The sequence below is a fragment of the Halictus rubicundus genome, chromosome 15 (genome assembly GCF_050948215.1).
Source record: "Halictus rubicundus isolate RS-2024b chromosome 15, iyHalRubi1_principal, whole genome shotgun sequence".
Taxonomy (NCBI): domain Eukaryota; kingdom Metazoa; phylum Arthropoda; class Insecta; order Hymenoptera; family Halictidae; genus Halictus; species Halictus rubicundus.
Window position 1 is genome coordinate 3,323,753 of NC_135163.1, and position 16,515 is coordinate 3,340,267.

The 16,515-nt window shown below is 30.3% G+C and overlaps 4 protein-coding genes across 9 annotated transcripts; 2 read left to right on the forward strand and 2 right to left on the reverse strand.

The window, feature by feature from the left end:
* Window positions 1-47: 47 nt before the first annotated feature.
* On the forward strand, window positions 48-3,900 carry Art1 (arginine methyltransferase 1). Of its 4 annotated transcripts, none has more exons than XM_076801181.1 (3): window positions 48-65; window positions 867-1,004; window positions 1,814-3,900. In XM_076801181.1, exons 2-3 carry the CDS (start codon window positions 939-941, stop codon window positions 2,897-2,899), a joined length of 1,152 nt encoding a protein of 383 aa, XP_076657296.1. In that variant the 5' UTR covers window positions 48-65; window positions 867-938; the 3' UTR covers window positions 2,900-3,900. The 4 variants fall into 4 exon arrangements, with proteins under 4 accessions (XP_076657296.1, XP_076657295.1, XP_076657294.1 ...); XM_076801180.1 differs by lacking the exon at window positions 48-65 and adding an exon at window positions 111-225; XM_076801179.1 differs by lacking the exon at window positions 48-65 and adding an exon at window positions 148-225 and having other exon boundaries at window positions 839-1,004.
* On the reverse strand, window positions 3,480-8,464 carry Sec10 (Exocyst complex component Sec10). The gene is made up of 7 exons (XM_076801178.1): window positions 7,545-8,464; window positions 7,364-7,452; window positions 6,832-7,275; window positions 6,163-6,740; window positions 5,610-6,098; window positions 5,016-5,523; window positions 3,480-4,940 (listed from the first exon to the last, which is right to left on the reverse strand). The coding sequence occupies exons 2-7, from the start codon at window positions 7,394-7,396 to the stop codon at window positions 4,842-4,844; spliced, it is 2,151 nt and encodes a 716-aa protein (XP_076657293.1). The 5' UTR covers window positions 7,397-7,452; window positions 7,545-8,464; the 3' UTR covers window positions 3,480-4,841.
* Window positions 8,465-8,718: 254 nt separating this feature from the next.
* On the reverse strand, window positions 8,719-11,265 carry Rab1 (RAS oncogene family member Rab1). The gene is made up of 4 exons (XM_076801184.1): window positions 11,021-11,265; window positions 9,533-9,929; window positions 9,216-9,446; window positions 8,719-9,119 (listed from the first exon to the last, which is right to left on the reverse strand). Exons 1-3 carry the CDS (start codon window positions 11,041-11,043, stop codon window positions 9,246-9,248), a joined length of 621 nt encoding a protein of 206 aa, XP_076657299.1. The 5' UTR covers window positions 11,044-11,265; the 3' UTR covers window positions 8,719-9,119; window positions 9,216-9,245.
* Window positions 11,266-13,460: 2,195 nt separating this feature from the next.
* LOC143361331 (uncharacterized) lies at window positions 13,461-16,385 on the forward strand. 3 transcript variants are annotated; one of them, XM_076800662.1, is made up of 4 exons: window positions 13,461-13,575; window positions 13,642-13,891; window positions 13,958-14,073; window positions 14,189-16,385. In XM_076800662.1, exons 2-4 carry the CDS (start codon window positions 13,746-13,748, stop codon window positions 16,375-16,377), a joined length of 2,451 nt encoding a protein of 816 aa, XP_076656777.1. In that variant the 5' UTR covers window positions 13,461-13,575; window positions 13,642-13,745; the 3' UTR covers window positions 16,378-16,385. The 3 variants fall into 3 exon arrangements, with proteins under 3 accessions (XP_076656777.1, XP_076656778.1, XP_076656779.1); XM_076800663.1 differs by having other exon boundaries at window positions 13,480-13,575; window positions 13,673-13,891; XM_076800664.1 differs by lacking the exons at window positions 13,461-13,575; window positions 13,642-13,891 and having other exon boundaries at window positions 13,963-14,073; window positions 14,172-16,385.
* The last annotated feature ends 130 nt before the right edge of the window (window positions 16,386-16,515 follow it).

The window sequence follows — 16,515 nt, forward strand, 5'->3', positions numbered from 1 at the left end:
TTAATATGACAATTCAGGTGGTTCTTCTAGGACATTCATGGGGAAGAAGTGAACTTACAGTCTTCGTAAGAACAACAAACATTCGTGCACTATCATTGTTAAATACCATGTGTATGTTTCACGTGGCTATTTCGCAAAAATAAAAGAAAAAGGGCAAAGGTTCACGTGAGCAATCGTTTACGAAACAAAACGTTGCTTGGAAATCGATAGTTTTGTCAAATTATTGTACGTCGTATTGTATGTCCAGAACGTTATATAATTTCTTTACTATATGTATAAAGAGATTGGTTACTAGTTTCGTATATAAGCTATATCACTAAGTAGTAACAATTGTATGGAACATTTATAAATGTGTTTTTTTTTATATACGTAAAGAAGTATGAAAATTGTTTTTAAATTTGAAAAATAATAGTGAGCATCACTTTACGTTTGGGTTATCTTTAAATAGAAATAAGATATTATATACTGTTTTATAGAATAAATAACACTTGTTAAATCAACTCATACTCTATACATATATATATATATATATATATATATATATATATGATGTGTGTATGTATTATAGCAATAGTATTTAAAAACTATATCAAGTAACTTAATATAAGAAGAAGACTGTTAGAGAGTATTACAAGACTCGTCTACATATAAGAAATTTTGTATGTACAGCTCATTAATTCCAATGATGTAAAAATAGTATTATTTACATTCACTAAACTAGTATTTTTGATTTCTGGAAAATGATAATCCCGATCACAAATGAGCAGGAATAGTAAAAAGAATTCTATGGAAATGCTAACAGGGTACATTGATCTGATCAACAAAAGAATTTGTTTAGATCCTGAAAGGAGCATATTTGTTGATAGAATCGTATTTGCAATTTGCCATGTGTCTTTGTACGCTCCTGTCTATGGTCGTCTGCTGTGACGCGGATCAAAATGGCGTCGAGTAATGAAGTGCCGGTAGAAATCAACCAGAGTGGCATGTGCACAAACGAAAATTCGGTAAGTTTTAGTGAAATATCTTGAAATATAGGGAGGAATGATATCTGAGTATAATTGACAATGTATTGATATTAATGTAAATAATAGATGATACCACGTGAACTCGCGAGAAACAGAAATGTTAGAATGTCGTTTGTCATAATAGTTTTCACTATGCTTTAGAGTATCTTGGGAAATAGATTGATCAGTTCAGTCACATTTTCTTTAGTTTTCTGTGGTGTGTTTTTTGAAGATAGGGTTTAAACATAACAAATTATTTGTTGACATTATCACGAAAAAATATAGTTATATCGAATACCATGGGTACAGACTAATCACACGGTAATAGAGGAATGTGTGTGAGTGTGAGAAATCTCAACTGGTCATTCGATCTTAAACAGACGCCATTCGTTTTGGCGGGCACGTGTACACCGGTGTCGGAGTAAAAGACCGTCTTTCTACAAATACTCCAATATTTAGTATTTTCCGTAACCGATGAATAACATTGTAAATAATGTTTTGTAATAATTCTTCTTACATTTAGATGCAGAAAGAATTATATCTCTTAGTTCGAGATATTAATTATACGTCACGTGTTTGTAGCTAACTGTAGGTTTTTTTCACGAGTATATAAAACAGTTAGTCTCTGTATTTCATTACATAAACGTTTTTTTTTAAATTATTATTAATAATAAAAATTTTTGAATAAATAATTTAAATATATAGTTAGATCTGATTGAAATTTATCAAACATAGCGTAGGTAGATCCTTTTATATAACGTACATATAAACGTGTTATTAATATATTTCTGTTAAATACACTGTTGCAGACATCAAAAATGGAATCCATGGAAGTATCAGAGACCATTACTTCTGCATCGAACAAGGATGCTATTCCATCCTCCTGTAAAGAATCTGTTTCTGTGGAGGACATGACGTCTAGAGATTATTATTTCGATTCGTACGCCCATTATGGAATACATGAAGAAATGCTAAAGGATGAAGTGCGCACAGTGACTTATCGAAATTCCATGTACCATAATAAACATCTTTTTAAGGGAAAAACCGTTCTTGATATTGGTTGCGGAACTGGTATTCTTTCGATGTTTGCTGCTAAAGCTGGGGCAGCAAGAGTTATTGGTATCGAGTGTTCTAATATTGTTGAATATGCAGAGAAGATTGTAGAAGCGAATCAATTGTCGAACGTAATAACAATACTTAAAGGAAAAGTTGAAGAGGTTTCACTGCCTGATGGTATAGAAAAAGTTGACATAATTATCTCTGAATGGATGGGCTATTGCCTGTTTTATGAATCAATGTTAGACACGGTGCTCTTCGCCAGAGACAAATGGCTTCGCGAAGATGGAATGTTATTCCCTGACAAAGCAACACTATTTATTTGTGGCATCGAAGACAGACAATACAAGGATGAAAAGATAAACTGGTGGGACGATGTATATGGATTTGATATGAGTAGTATAAGAAAAGTAGCAATTAGCGAACCTTTAGTGGATGTTGTGGATCCGAAACAAGTTGTTACAAATGCATGTCTAATTAAGGAAGTCGACCTGTACACAGTAACAAAGGCTGATTTGGAGTTCTCTTCCCCGTTCACTCTACAAGTTCGTAGAAACGATTATGTACAAGCACTAGTTACATTCTTCAACATCGAATTCACCAAGTGCCACAAACGTATTGGATTCAGTACAGCGCCGGAAGTACAGTACACGCATTGGAAGCAAACTGTGTTCTACTTTGACGAATATATGACAGTCAAAAAGGGGGAGGAAATATATGGTGTCTTTTCGATGAAGCCTAACGCAAGGAACTACAGAGATCTGGATTTCAGCATTGAACTAGACTTTAAAGGGGAATTGTGCCAAGTACATGAAACTAATACCTACCGTATGCGCTGATACCTATAAGATGATTCATCTTCCTTTTATTTTCATGGATCATAAAACTGTGTAATCAAATAGAAGATCAGGACGTTCATTATTATTGACTTAGATGATTTAATAATGTTTAATAGTACGGTACAATGAATGGTGTGAATTATTTAAATAATTTTAACCCATAATCCTAAGGAAATTTAGAAACTTCCTTCTTAAGAATCTTTGTTAATCCAGTTAAAACTTAACAATAACATTTATGGCAAAATACGTATACAAATACGTATCTTCAGAGTACATAAAAAAGTATGAATGGTACGAGAATTTCATACTTTTACTTTCCTTTGTGACCATTTTCTATCACATATTTTAACATTTTCTTTACTTATTTTGCATGTAAATTGCGCCCTTCAACTATTAAACCACTATTCATTTAAAGTTAGACATAATGTATTTATCAGCCTATTCAACAAAAAATACATTTATTATTTACTACATTTTTGTACCGTATTCTTAAAGAAAAATTTTGATTCCAATTTATAGCATATGAAATACATGTATCACCGTATTCCTGGAAATAATTTGAAACTGCTCATTCATGCGATATATGACAAATGGAAAAGTTCAATATTATTATATTTTGGTAATTCCATAGTAAATTAAACATTATTTTTAGTATTATTCTTTTTATCAGCACCTTTCTATGAATGTGCTCGATGTCAGTGATATTTATATCAAATAATATTTCTCCATTAATAACAATACTGATATTAACTTAATTTTTATATACAATAATGATTATGTTACTAATGTTGTTAAAATAAAAAATATGCAACACTTTTGTAACCTTTCCATAAAGCATGAGTTTGTAACATGTGCTTAATGTAATTATCAGTAAATTCGTTTGACTGTTATAATGTAAAAAATTATAAACAATAATTACTAAAATTTTATTAATTTTAAACATATAAGTGCTCTGTATTTGCATAGATAAAGTTCGGTTTGTCAAGCCATTAAAATTTCAATTTGTATCATATTTAATGAAACAATCCTGTTTGATTCAAGCATGCATCACTTGACTGTAAACAAATACATAGGTAATTAGTATCTTCGGTTAATACTAAATTTTATTCATTAATTTGGATTTAGTATTAAATTTACTCTGTTAAATGTTGCATTTATAAGATTTATTTTCCAAAGAGTATCTTAAAATATTATAAGATTTCCCTTTTCTTTTATTTAACATTTTGAATGCAATACAATTTATGTAATGGGAATAATTGTTGAGTTGAAAAAGGAAAATATAAACTTATATGCAAGTGAATTACGTTTGAGAAGAACGTACCCCCCAAGATCAAGAAATTCATCACAAAACGTAGTAACACGAGGTGCAATGTATTATACTTTAATAATAATTTAATATTACCACATATTTTGGCAAACAATAGGCAAACTTCAAATTATAGTAGGAAGAGTTAAACAGAATTAATAACATGAATAATATTTGATATAATAAATTTTATACTTAATTACTGTCTGTATATGTAATAATTTCATCTAAAATGATAAAACGTTCACACAAAAAGAAACACAATCTTTTATGATCATTTTATATATATATAAAAAAATTAAAACATTTGCTATAAATATATTTTATATTTATTGAATAACTATGAAATGAGATGATATTTATTGATTTGTTTTTATACATAGTTCGTCCCTACAAATTAAAAGAATTTTTATTCTATAAATATTCATCATTAATTACAAAGCATTTTTTATATAGTTCTGTACAACTGAATATATAATGCAGCATCATTATTGAACTTAAAATGTTTTCATTCATTCTGTTTTATTTTGCATAATAGTAATGCAAAGTACTGCTTTCAATTTTTAATATCCTGTATAATATACTTCAACTAAGAATTAGTAGCACACAACTATCTTTATAGACAATAAAAAGGGATCATGTAGCTAACCCTTTCAAACAGTTTGCTAACTTTTGTGTTTTGTAGTCAGTCCTTAATTGTATGAAATTCAGCAAAACATTACGATCTAATGTTGCCTGCAATAATAGAAATCATTTCAATAAGTTTATTTGGTTATATTATAATTATAATATTTCAAACATATAACATACCAGTTGATCGCCTGTACAAACTTGTTTCAAGTTTTCTGGTTTGACTAATAATAAATTACATAAAGCATGTAATGTATCAAACAGGCTAATAACTATATCAACTTCAAGTTCTTTGACACATTTTCGATACTCATTCATGTCGCATATCGCACACATTGCACCAGCTGAATTAAATTGAAATTGTTGTAGGTGATCATAAATAACTTTATGAAATCTAACTCCAAGTTCAGTCAGTACATTATTTAAATTTTTTCCATCCAAAGTATTCCGAATATGTCGAATCATTCCAGTAACATATTGCACTACCGTTAAACAAGCGGGAGTACTCAGAGTATCAACATCAGTTTCAGGCTTAAAATCAGTCTTACGTTGCTCGTTTTGTAAGTACACTTTCACCCAGCCAACAATTACATTTATACTTCTATCTAATCCTGTTTCAAGTTTCATGTCGACTTGATCTAATACAAGTTTTTTCTTTAACATACAATCTCCGTGTTTTGGTGTTGATCTGAAGAAAAAAAATTGTATTCTTTAGTACATATCCTTGTATTAGTACTATCTTGTAAAATGGAAAAATGAGAAAAGAAATTTTACGTGACAAGAGGTATAAGGCTGTCATTAAACTGTTCTTCTAAAAGGCGCACAATTGCGTTGCATTGACGTACGACATTGAAGAAGTGAATCTCAGGTTGAGTTCTACTTTCAGGAATTGGTACACTTTGTAAGCCTAATTCTAATGCATAATCAACATGTTCACTTATTAAATATTGTAACAATATTTCCAGAATCTGGAGCGCATTCGGTGGTATTTCCTCAGATTTTGATAACAATTGACATCTTTGAAATGCTGTTTTACTTCTCTGTAATAAAGCGATTGCAAGTTCTTCCGATAAGAATGTTTCTCCACCATAATTTTCTATTTGTGCGATATTTATATTAGTTCTTGCACCTAGAACCGCTTGCAAATCTCTCCTTAATTCTTGAAAACCACCAGTTTGTAGTTGTTTTTTCTGATGATTTTTAGATTCATAATACTCAATAAGAAGTGCTGCTGACTTTTCCTTTAATGATTTCGTTTCAACACTAAAATAATGTGTAAATTAATTCCATATATACCATATATATGTTAACTACCATATAAACTTACATTATGTATGTCTCCAAATATTTCTGAAATATATTTCTGGTAAGTTTTGATAGGTAAGTATCGTCGGTACCCATGTTAAACATTTTTAATTCTACAGATAGTTTTACAGTTCTTGTATACAAATCATATAGGTTTCTGAGATACTTCTCAGGATCGCTTTTGTCAGCTAACTTAGCGACCGCATACTTTTGAAGTCTTAAATGATAAATGTTTAACACAAACTTTGCCATCACTTGTTCAGGATTTGTAAATACTTGTTGCATTAATTTATGATATTTTGTACACATTGGAATCACATCTTGAAAAACATCTTTCCCACCAAATGAACCCATTTGACTTTGTTCTATAAATGCATCAATACATTGGGAATATCCTTTAAAATGTGCTAAAACCGATGCTAATTCTCTCATACGATTAGCATCTTCTCTGTTGTGTGCTCTGACAAACTCTTCTATAAGATTTCTCTCGATTTCATCATATTTAACAGCAATTTTTTTCTTCGCATGTTCAAATTTTTCAGAAGGCAATTCTTGCGAGATAAGATGGAGTTTCTGTATCACATCTGCTGCTTCGTCTAGCTATAGCAGAATAAAAATTTTTAATTATTATGATAATGTACAGGCATTAGTAACTATGTAAGCATTAGATACATAAAACAAGCATTTGTACCAATGACTTATCAGTAAAGATTGGATCCGTCAAAGGGCCAGGACTTAAAAAATCTGAAAAGTGTCGCATTAACTTTTGAGCTTCGACAGCTCTAGCTCGAGGCGTGTTAACACTCTCTAATTGGTCTCCTAAATGCAAGACCTTAGTAGCCACAAGATTTATTCTTTCATCTAATTGATGAAATAAATCTATAGACTGTTTATTTCTTTCTTGTAACTCAAGTATTTCAAGCATGTGTCTTGCTTCTTCGTCCTTCAATGCTATTTCAAGTTTATCGCACTTTTTCTGCTGGCGTTCCTGCAAAATCTGCAAATCCTTTATTGCTTGCAAAAATGTTTCGTGTACTATCATAGGATCGAAAAATGTTTTCCCACTGTCTTTTGTGGTGTCATTAACTGTTCTCCAAGCAAGTCTTTCAACAAACTCTTCAGGATCAAATGGATCCTTAAAACAAGAACATTATAGCACTCAACATTGTCATTAATATTGTACGAATAATTTTCATTGTTTTAATGATTTTGCAATAATTTACCTGCTCTAATTCCTTCATATATTGTTGCATCATTTTGACGAAATTTTAATGACAGTCGCGAGGTTATGATAAATACATTTACAATCACACTGTAAAATAAGTAAATATTGAATGGATTGGTAAAGAATTACGTAAAATAAAAGTAAATTTAAGCGAAAAATAATTATCAATCTTTTATTACTAGTTATATGTTCTATAAAATGTGATTCATCCTGCGAATGTTTGACAGATACTCTGTTTCACGATATCATATTGAAAGAGAATGTTTCGTACGAAACTTTAATATCAATTGTCATCATATATTGTCGTTACCTTACACTGTAAGGGCAACAATACTACTAAAAATAATTGTTAACTATGTCTCATAAATTTTGGCAAATGATTTATAACATACACATGATTTTTATTTTTATAATCATACATCTAAGTATTACATAGTACGTCCTCATTACGAAGATTTCTATACATTCCTATTTGTTAATTGATATAATTAACTAATATATTATTATGGTAGAAACGCGTAATTATTTCGAAATATACTTATTTCGTCTTCATAAAAACGTTTTCTAATAACAATACAAAAGCGAGATTAATCGTAATATCGGTCTTTTGTACAAAATATCTTTTCCTCCTTTTCAATAAAAATTAGAATAATATATAGTGTACAAAATCTGTTTTGGTATTATTATTGCGTGTTATAAAGTTCCATTAATGTGTTCTAATTTATTATTACTCCACAATTAATTCAGCGGCTATATTAACGTAAAAATATTGAAGTATAATAAATATGCAGTATAGAATAACATTAGTTACTTTAGAATAATAAAGAATCGGTACAAAAGAGAAACGGTATTTTGGCTAAATTTTTAATCTTACAAATTCTTCTTTATGAAACAAACAGCTTTATCAATATGCACTTATTTTGTAGAAACGAGACGAAAGATATCGAATATTCATTAAGCGTTCAAAAATTCCTCAAACGACAAGATTGTATTTATAATAGGCAAATGATGTCGCGAATATCGCAAGTAACATAAGTTAATAAAAACTTATGTAACTCGTATGAAGTTACTAGTTGGAACATGTGTAACGCTTTTTTTTCTTTTTTGCATTACCATATGAATAGGTATGCTATTTGTGATTTGTATATTATTGTTGACATATTTATTAATATAATGTTATTAAATTACACTAATGAGCACTGAAAAAAAGAGGGAGGCAGCAATGACGGCATGTTTCAGTATATTAGTAATCTAATCCTTGTTTACTTCAAAAAATGTTTGGAATAAAAGATGGAAAAATGTTTGGGTAGTACAAAGGGGTAAGAATGACTCCCTTTTCTAGACAAAGAAACATACAATTATATATGTTATAATTACGCTAAAAAAAAAAGTGCTTATCTTTATAACCACGATACACAATATTATTTAATTTACTTTTATAAACTCGAATTGCCATTAAACGTATCATTGCGTAAAATCAATGATCATTCATGCTAATTCGATGAATTTTCCTATGGTTGACTTTTTGCACTAGGTATGTTAGCGAGTGATCATGTTCTCCTCTTATTGAAAAAAAGATAGAACAAAAGTTATTTTTATTCAACTCTATAATAGAGTTAGTGGTCCATAATTGATAATGCTTCACACCTCTTTTCTTTTTATTAATATAAACTGAAACTTCCATCATGTTTCACATTTCTTCTGGTAATATTCTTTTTTCAAGCAGTACAAAACTGCTACCATAAGATGTCCTTCTGTAATTCAAAGATTTACCATCAATGTTTGCATGAAGATTCCTTGTCCTATTTTTCAGTTAACAATCATTTTTGTAGATAAGTAAAATTACTTACTTTGGTTACACAGATGTAGAATTACATTTCTCAGCAGCACCCAGATTTGGAATTCTCGATTGGACGTCCATGTTCTATTTTCACTTTATTTGCTGGATCGCTGTTACCACTAGATGGGGGACCCACTCTAAGTTTTATTTCTGCAGCCATTGTCATGAAAGCCTGTTCCACATTCATTGCATTTTTTGCTGATGTTTCCAAGAATGGAATACCAAGTTGGTCCGCATATTCCTATTGGTAAAACGATATCCAAATAGTTATAACTTTTAATCAACTCTTGTTTTAGTAACTAAAATTTTACAATCTAAATAACTCACCTTTGCTGTTGTATAATCAACTACTTTTTTAGTATGGACATCGCACTTATTACCAACAAGCAGCTTGTTTACATTGTCGCACGCATATCTGTCTATTTCTTCCAACCATTGTTTAACATTGTTAAATGTTTCTTGATCTGTGCAGTCGTAAACAACAATAATACCGTGTGCTCCTCTGTAGTAAGAGCTTGTAATTGTTCTGAATCGTTCTTGACCCGCTGTGTCCCAAATTTGCAATTTTATTGTTTTTCCATCTAGATCAATCGTTCTTATCTTGAAGTCTACACCAATAGTACTGATATAACTTTCTGTATATGTGTCATCAGCAAAGCGAAGTAACAAACAAGATTTTCCAACTCCAGAGTCTCCAATTAAGAGCAATTTAAACAAATAATCACTGAAAAATATTTTTTGTATTAGATTTCATGCGACTATACATTATAATTGTTAAGATACCACTATTTTAGTTGCTAGGAACTTATGCTATAATCAATGTAATTACTAATATTATTTTATTAGTTTCAATATTTGTTCTAAAGAATGAGTTGAATAAGTATTAGTAAAAACGAATCTACTTATTCCTCCTTATTTATTTATATATTTTATTCATCAATGGATAGCAAGTTATGTGTAATTTAAAAGAGAAACAATTCAATTATAAAAATAATAATTTGAACTTCTAGAAATATTGTTCACTTATATAACACAAAATAAATTGTATGAAACAGATTAGCAATAAGTTATAAACGTAACTGATGATTAATGTGATACGACACTACACAATAGATCAAGTACGACACATAACAAATTATAAACACAAAACATCAATGGTAATGTAAAAATGTGAATTTTTAGATATACATTTTAAAAAATTACAATTTATTAGTCGGTGATATCACAATTGATTTTCATTTATAAAAAACAAATACTAATTGTTCTAGAGCCGTTGATACAACATATGTACTATGTGCATCCACGATAATTGAACAAAATACGATTCGTAAAGATAGATAGACAATTCGATGCAATAACAAAAGTTAGTGGTATTTATCTGAAATGAATGAACTTTGTCTCATTCTTACTACACAACTGTCTAAAGATCAATCCCTGAAAAATAATTTTACTAAACCTTTCTGATAACTGTTTAAATTGCACGACAATGTTTAAATATTAGATTTCTACTAGTCGATTGAGAGATCGCGTGAGATATGTTTTGACAATTCTAAAGTAGAGAAAGCACAACAGAGGATGAATTTCTGAAATATGGCTAGCTGGAATAAGAAGACAGAAGGGGAGGGGGGAGTGAATCTGTCAGACAGTGGATGTTAAACACAATTTCCTTGCGTTTACGCGTCAAAATACGCAAATGGAAATGGTTCAACCGGTTCAGGTGTAGTCTTTGTCGGAGTTGGGGCTAAATCGATTACACGTTTCACGAATCGAATGTTTCTCGGTACATTTATGTCTGCGCAAAAAAATGTTACTCACTACTCGGGATTCATTGTGGACATGCTACGCTCAGAACACGTTCACGAATACTGTATACCGTCGTCGTTGAAATCTATGTCAGAGACACAAATACGTTAAAAACAGTAATATGACGATACGATATTCACAGATCACGTTCTGCAATACGAAGGACCTGTAACAATGGCGGTCACGGTAACTCCTCCCAATCCAGCGAATGAGACATCCACCATTGACGTAATGCCAGAATGGCAGCAGGTGCTGTTTCACTCACTCTATTGGACGGTGTATTAGCGATTTGAAACGAATACTACGTCTGCGCACTTCTTATATAGGGTGCGACCAAATACTTGGTATGATGACTTGAGAAAACAATTGATTCGTACTTGTTTAACAATCTAAAAACAAATATTTAATGCCGATGCTTATAAGACACACTTTAGATGTTCCTATCTGAGTTCACGTCCCAGGGATATATTTTGAAATTAGTACATATACATATTTATGTTTGATTGACCACCTAGTATTCATATTTAGTATATAGGAAATGCTAATTATATGAATGTTAAGAATTGTAGCAATTGGTTTATTGATAACGGAATAGATGATGTATGCGTACCTATACCTACTTTCATATAGAAAAGTAATTTTAATTATTTTATACGGTACACGCCAAAAAATGTTGTTTGTATACAGTTTGTAGACAAAAATTATGTAAATTAAATATGTTAAATTTTAAATTTAACACATTAGTACAAAGTATCTACCGTGCGCGCACCAGATGATGGCTAGTAAAGTGTATTCGTTCTAACTCTAAGACGATTCATCGTCCAATAGCGATCACCTACTATTGCACGCATTGTCACTATTGGTCGAGGAATCATCTTAGAGTTAAAACGAGAATAGACTTTGCTAGCCATCATCTGGCGCGCGTACGGAATACCAAAGATAAAACTTCAGCGTTTTTTAGAATTAATGTATGGTGCGCATGCGCTCGTAAGTAGGTTTATTATGAACCTCAAAACTTCGTATTCAAGCGCGTATGCAGTACGAATCGCGGAGAATTCTTACAGAAACGAAAATCCTATCGAACACAGAAGATTCTTAAAATACTCTACGTTCGATGTAGTAAGAACCTTAAAAACAATCATAATGATGTTTCTAATAGAACACCGACCAGCGACTAACCGATCAGCGTTTTTTTTTGTCATCAGATTGCGCTGCGATGCATTATGGAAGGTCCTTCAAAGATGTAATGAGTACTGTACTATGTAAATAGTAATTAAAAACGTAGCTATCGATACTGCTTGTATGGATAATATTTATCTAGAAAAATACACAAAAAAATAATTGAACCCAGTTTAGTATATACTGTTTAATAAAATGACACAAAACATAGCCACATAGCTATCATTTTGACTGGCAACTATCGAGTTGTTGAAGCCAGGTGAACAACTACATACATATTTTGACCGCCGATGCAGAATTGCATGTAACATATACTGTAGTAAGAATTCGATTTTTTTTTAACTAATAATGTGTATGATTGTGTCTTAATCAAAAGAAATAGAATTCTATATTGTATGGTTATTATATTTTAGTACTGTTAATATACATCCATTCGATTATGTGCAATAAATGCATTTTTTAAATCTAAGTCATCAATGTCACTATGCGTAGTGTTCCATTTTCAACTGAAACATGTACTTTGTTGACTGTCAACTTTGACAGTATTGTAAATTGTCAGATTTAATGCAGTCAAATTTTCGTTACTAAATAATAATCCGTGTACATGGAGTATATAGACAGAAGAATATATACTTCTAACTATATTATTTGTTAAGTGTACTTAATGCTTACCAATCATTTTGTTATTGCAAGTGAAAGTCTACATTTTTGTTGTCAGTGTATCATGCATATTCTGTACTTCGGTTTAAATTTTAATACTTGAAAATATTAATACACATTTTTTCCTATGATGTATAAAACCAGGTCTTATATTGAAGTCTATTGAATACTCTATCATATTTTTTTTTTAGCAAATATTATTGAACCTTCTGTTGATGATAAAAACCAAAACAATTTTCATTAATGTCATCTATAGTTCTCAAAGATGGACCCCCATCTGAATTGTTTTTTCAAAATGTGAATGGATGTAAGTTAAAGCTTATAGATGAAAGTGCAAAAACTAAAAATGTTATGAAATTTGTTTTGTATAAGGACATTCGCTTTAATGTTAATGTCACGTTCCTTTTATTACTTGTAACATTGGCACTTTGGAGAACATTTAATATAATAATACCGTTTGCTGGTTCCATACTAATTTTAATACTACAGTGTATTTGCTTTATTACTTCTGTGAAAAAAGGTTTGTTTCTCATTATAACAATTATATTATTAATAAACATATATTAATTGTATTAACTTTTCTTTTAATTTTTATAGACACCTTAACAGTTGTAGAATCTGTTGGTATATATACAGAAGGAAAACGAATATTCTGCGGTATAAGCTCTTGTAAATTTGTTCCTTGGGATACAGTGGTAGATGTAATTATTAATGAAGTTATAACAGGCGTAAGTACTAGTTATTATCGCATAATTGTCAAATTTATTACCAATGCATCGCATTTGTATTTACAGCAAAGGGTATTATACTACCTTACAATTATAGTAAAAGAATCAGTAGGTGGGAAAGATTCAATAACACTAATTCCTTTATTCCAAGAGTTAATACCTGAGAGAAAATGTCTGGAATATATGTACGAGAAACTAGCTGGATTAATTGGATGCAACAGAGGGAGAATCTAGTTTTAACTGTGCCTGGTTCATACTGGTTGTGTCACAAACATAATATATATAAATTTATATTTAGGTATCACCGTACAATTAGGTAGATATTATTAACAATAATATCGTTATTAAGATACTAGCGGTTTTAGTATATGCATACTTCCAGGAATCTAAAGCATTTTAACTATGGACGAGAATTAATGAAAATAACTAGGAGGATTATAAAAAATCTACCACGCCAAGGACAACAATTTAGTACCAATAACCTTTTAGTTACCTATAGTATCCTTTTTTTTTAAATTTAAAATTAATTTTATCTACTACAATAAATCAAACAATTAAATACTACATTTTTTATAAATTCTAAATTTCTTAACTAGCATGTACATTGGCATAGATCATGCATCTTGGACTCGACAGGATAAAATATTTGCAATGACACAATTTAAGGAACGATCTGCTGCAGCTTTTTCTCATGCATTTGTGCTTACTATCAAAATAGTATCTTTTTTAGAAAGCTCAGATCAGGCTAGCAAGTATGCTGTAACAACTTGTTCTGATCAATCCTTACATTGGAATAATAAAGGATTAGTGCACTCTTTTAACAACGAGCTTCCAGAACATAGCAATCAGTGTGACAGTTCACAAGAGAAAGTATGTGAACAGAAAAATGATAAACAATTAGATGATAATTTCACACTAAATAAAATGTCAAAAAATTCCATGAATGAGGAGTTAGTTAACGATAAACAAAAATTAAATAAGGATTTAAAAGCTATTAATGGAAAATCTATAAGGCACAACAATTGTGCTATAAGTGATAAATATTCTACATTATCAACCGTTGAAGAGAATAGATTAATTCCCAATCGATTGGAAGATGCAAATATCCTAAATATAGAAACCACTGAAAACAAAGATTATGATAACAAAGTAGATGAAGATATTATTCAAAATGATACCTCTGAATTCGATAACAATGAAGTTGATGTTACTAATACAGATTCTGCTAATTTACCTTATCAATACCTAATTGAAAAAGAAATCGAAGATTCAAAAAATGGTACAACTAATCCCAAAATTTCATTGCTTGGTTCTAAAAAACGTAAAAGAAAAGTAAGTGAAAAGTGTTTCACAGCTTCTGTAGACTTACTTACAGATCTTTCAAAAACTGAAGAGTCAGATTCTTCTACGAAAAGAAAACGGGAATCCGATAATATAATCCCAAGATCTTCAGATATTACAGATTTGGTAATGGAAGGGTTAATGTTTACTATTCGACAAGGGCAAGGTACTGTAGCAGTTATAGAACAGAAAACGAAATTAGAGTTAGACGAAGTACTAGAAAATTCAGAGAAACTTGAAACCGTAAATGGAGAAAAGTGTCTACGAAATTCTAGTTTGCTTGGATTAGAGAATTTAATAACTATGATCGAATCACCTGAGAAAACTGAGGCTAAACAAAAGCCTCAAAATATAGTTATGCAAGAGAACACTAGACAATATCAAAATAAGAGGAAGTGTATGTTTAATAATGCGAATTATTTTTTCGAAAACACTTATTTTAATAATATATGCTCAAATAAAAATAATACGAATAAGAAGCATAACACTGAAATATATGAAGAAGGTATAAAGTTAACTGAAAATGAAAGTTTGCAATATGAAGAAGAGAATGAAGAGAAAGAAGAAGAAGATATTATACCTGAAGCATTACAAGATTCTCTTTTTGAACCTTCATGTCTTTCTTTTGAGGAAGTAGATCAATTTGAAGAAGCTGTAGTAAATAAAGATTTGTTAATGGACGATATAAATACTGAAATATCAACCAAATTTGGAGTAACATTTTCACAGGATCCTCTTCTTGGTAAAAAACACAAATTACAGCATGAAGGAGTGATCGATGAAACTAAGAAATCAAATGTTCCGATAATAATTTCGAATGAAATTATTACTAAAAATCAAATACCTCTTCCAATACAAAAATTACTCCAAAATAAATCGTCATCAAAGCTTGCTTCTGTAAATGGTACAAATGAAACAGAGGAAAAAAAAATTGATAGGCCGCAATTGTTTGAATATAGAAATCTTAGTAATAACATACATGCAGAAAGGCAAAGTTCGGATTGTAATATATTGGAAAGTTCTCAATCTTTAGCAAACCCTCAAACTTCTGTATCAAATAATAATGAAACTAGAAATGAAGGAGCGTCATTTTTAATATTAGAAGACGAGGATAAAAATAGCGAGGTTACAAAAAACAGGTTCGAAAAAAGAGAGGATGAACTGCAACAGCAGCCTGTTAGTATTAATAAAGAAGAACAGTTATCATCATGTAAACTACAAGATGTTACACAGGATTTTTATCAAGACATTTTATATTTACAAACGAAAAAGAACTTAACTACTCAACATTTGAAATTAAGATCAAGAAAAAAACCTGTAAATACGCTTCAAGATGCAAATACTCGCCATGCTCATATAGAAATGATAAAATTCTTTCATGACATTACAAAAGGTGCCAAAGTTGTCATAAAAAGAATGAGTACAAAAAGCATTCACAGTATAATAGCAAAAAATTCTTAGTTACCAATAAACAAGCACTGAAAACGAATTTTGAACAGGAGAGTGAACAAGAGTTTTATGTAAATGTCATATAATTTATTTAAACATACGCTTAGTACATTTTATACTCACAATTGATTCATTGAAAGTGAATAACAA

Coding starts and splice junctions, on each gene's coding strand:
- LOC143361331 (XM_076800662.1), top strand. CDS start 13,746: ATGTCTGGAATATATGTACGAGAAACTAGCTGGATTAATTGGATGCAA. Junction 13,892..13,957: donor AGGTATCACCGTACAATTAG/GTAGATATTATT, acceptor GCATACTTCCAG/GAATCTAAAGCATTTTAACT. Junction 14,074..14,188: donor TAACCTTTTAGTTACCTATA/GTATCCTTTTTT, acceptor ACATTGGCATAG/ATCATGCATCTTGGACTCGA.
- Art1 (XM_076801181.1), top strand. CDS start 939: ATGGCGTCGAGTAATGAAGTGCCGGTAGAAATCAACCAGAGTGGCATG. Junction 1,005..1,813: donor TGTGCACAAACGAAAATTCG/GTAAGTTTTAGT, acceptor ACACTGTTGCAG/ACATCAAAAATGGAATCCAT.
- Rab1 (XM_076801184.1), bottom strand. CDS start 11,043: ATGTCCACAATGAATCCCGAGTA. Junction 9,930..11,020: donor TCCACAATGAATCCCGAGTA/GTGAGTAACATT, acceptor AATATTTTTCAG/TGATTATTTGTTTAAATTGC. Junction 9,447..9,532: donor TTGATTATACAACAGCAAAG/GTGAGTTATTTA, acceptor TTTTACCAATAG/GAATATGCGGACCAACTTGG.
- Sec10 (XM_076801178.1), bottom strand. CDS start 7,396: ATGATGCAACAATATATGAAGGAATTAGAGCAG. Junction 6,099..6,162: donor TATTTGGAGACATACATAAT/GTAAGTTTATAT, acceptor ACATTATTTTAG/TGTTGAAACGAAATCATTAA. Junction 4,941..5,015: donor TTTGTACAGGCGATCAACTG/GTATGTTATATG, acceptor CTATTATTGCAG/GCAACATTAGATCGTAATGT.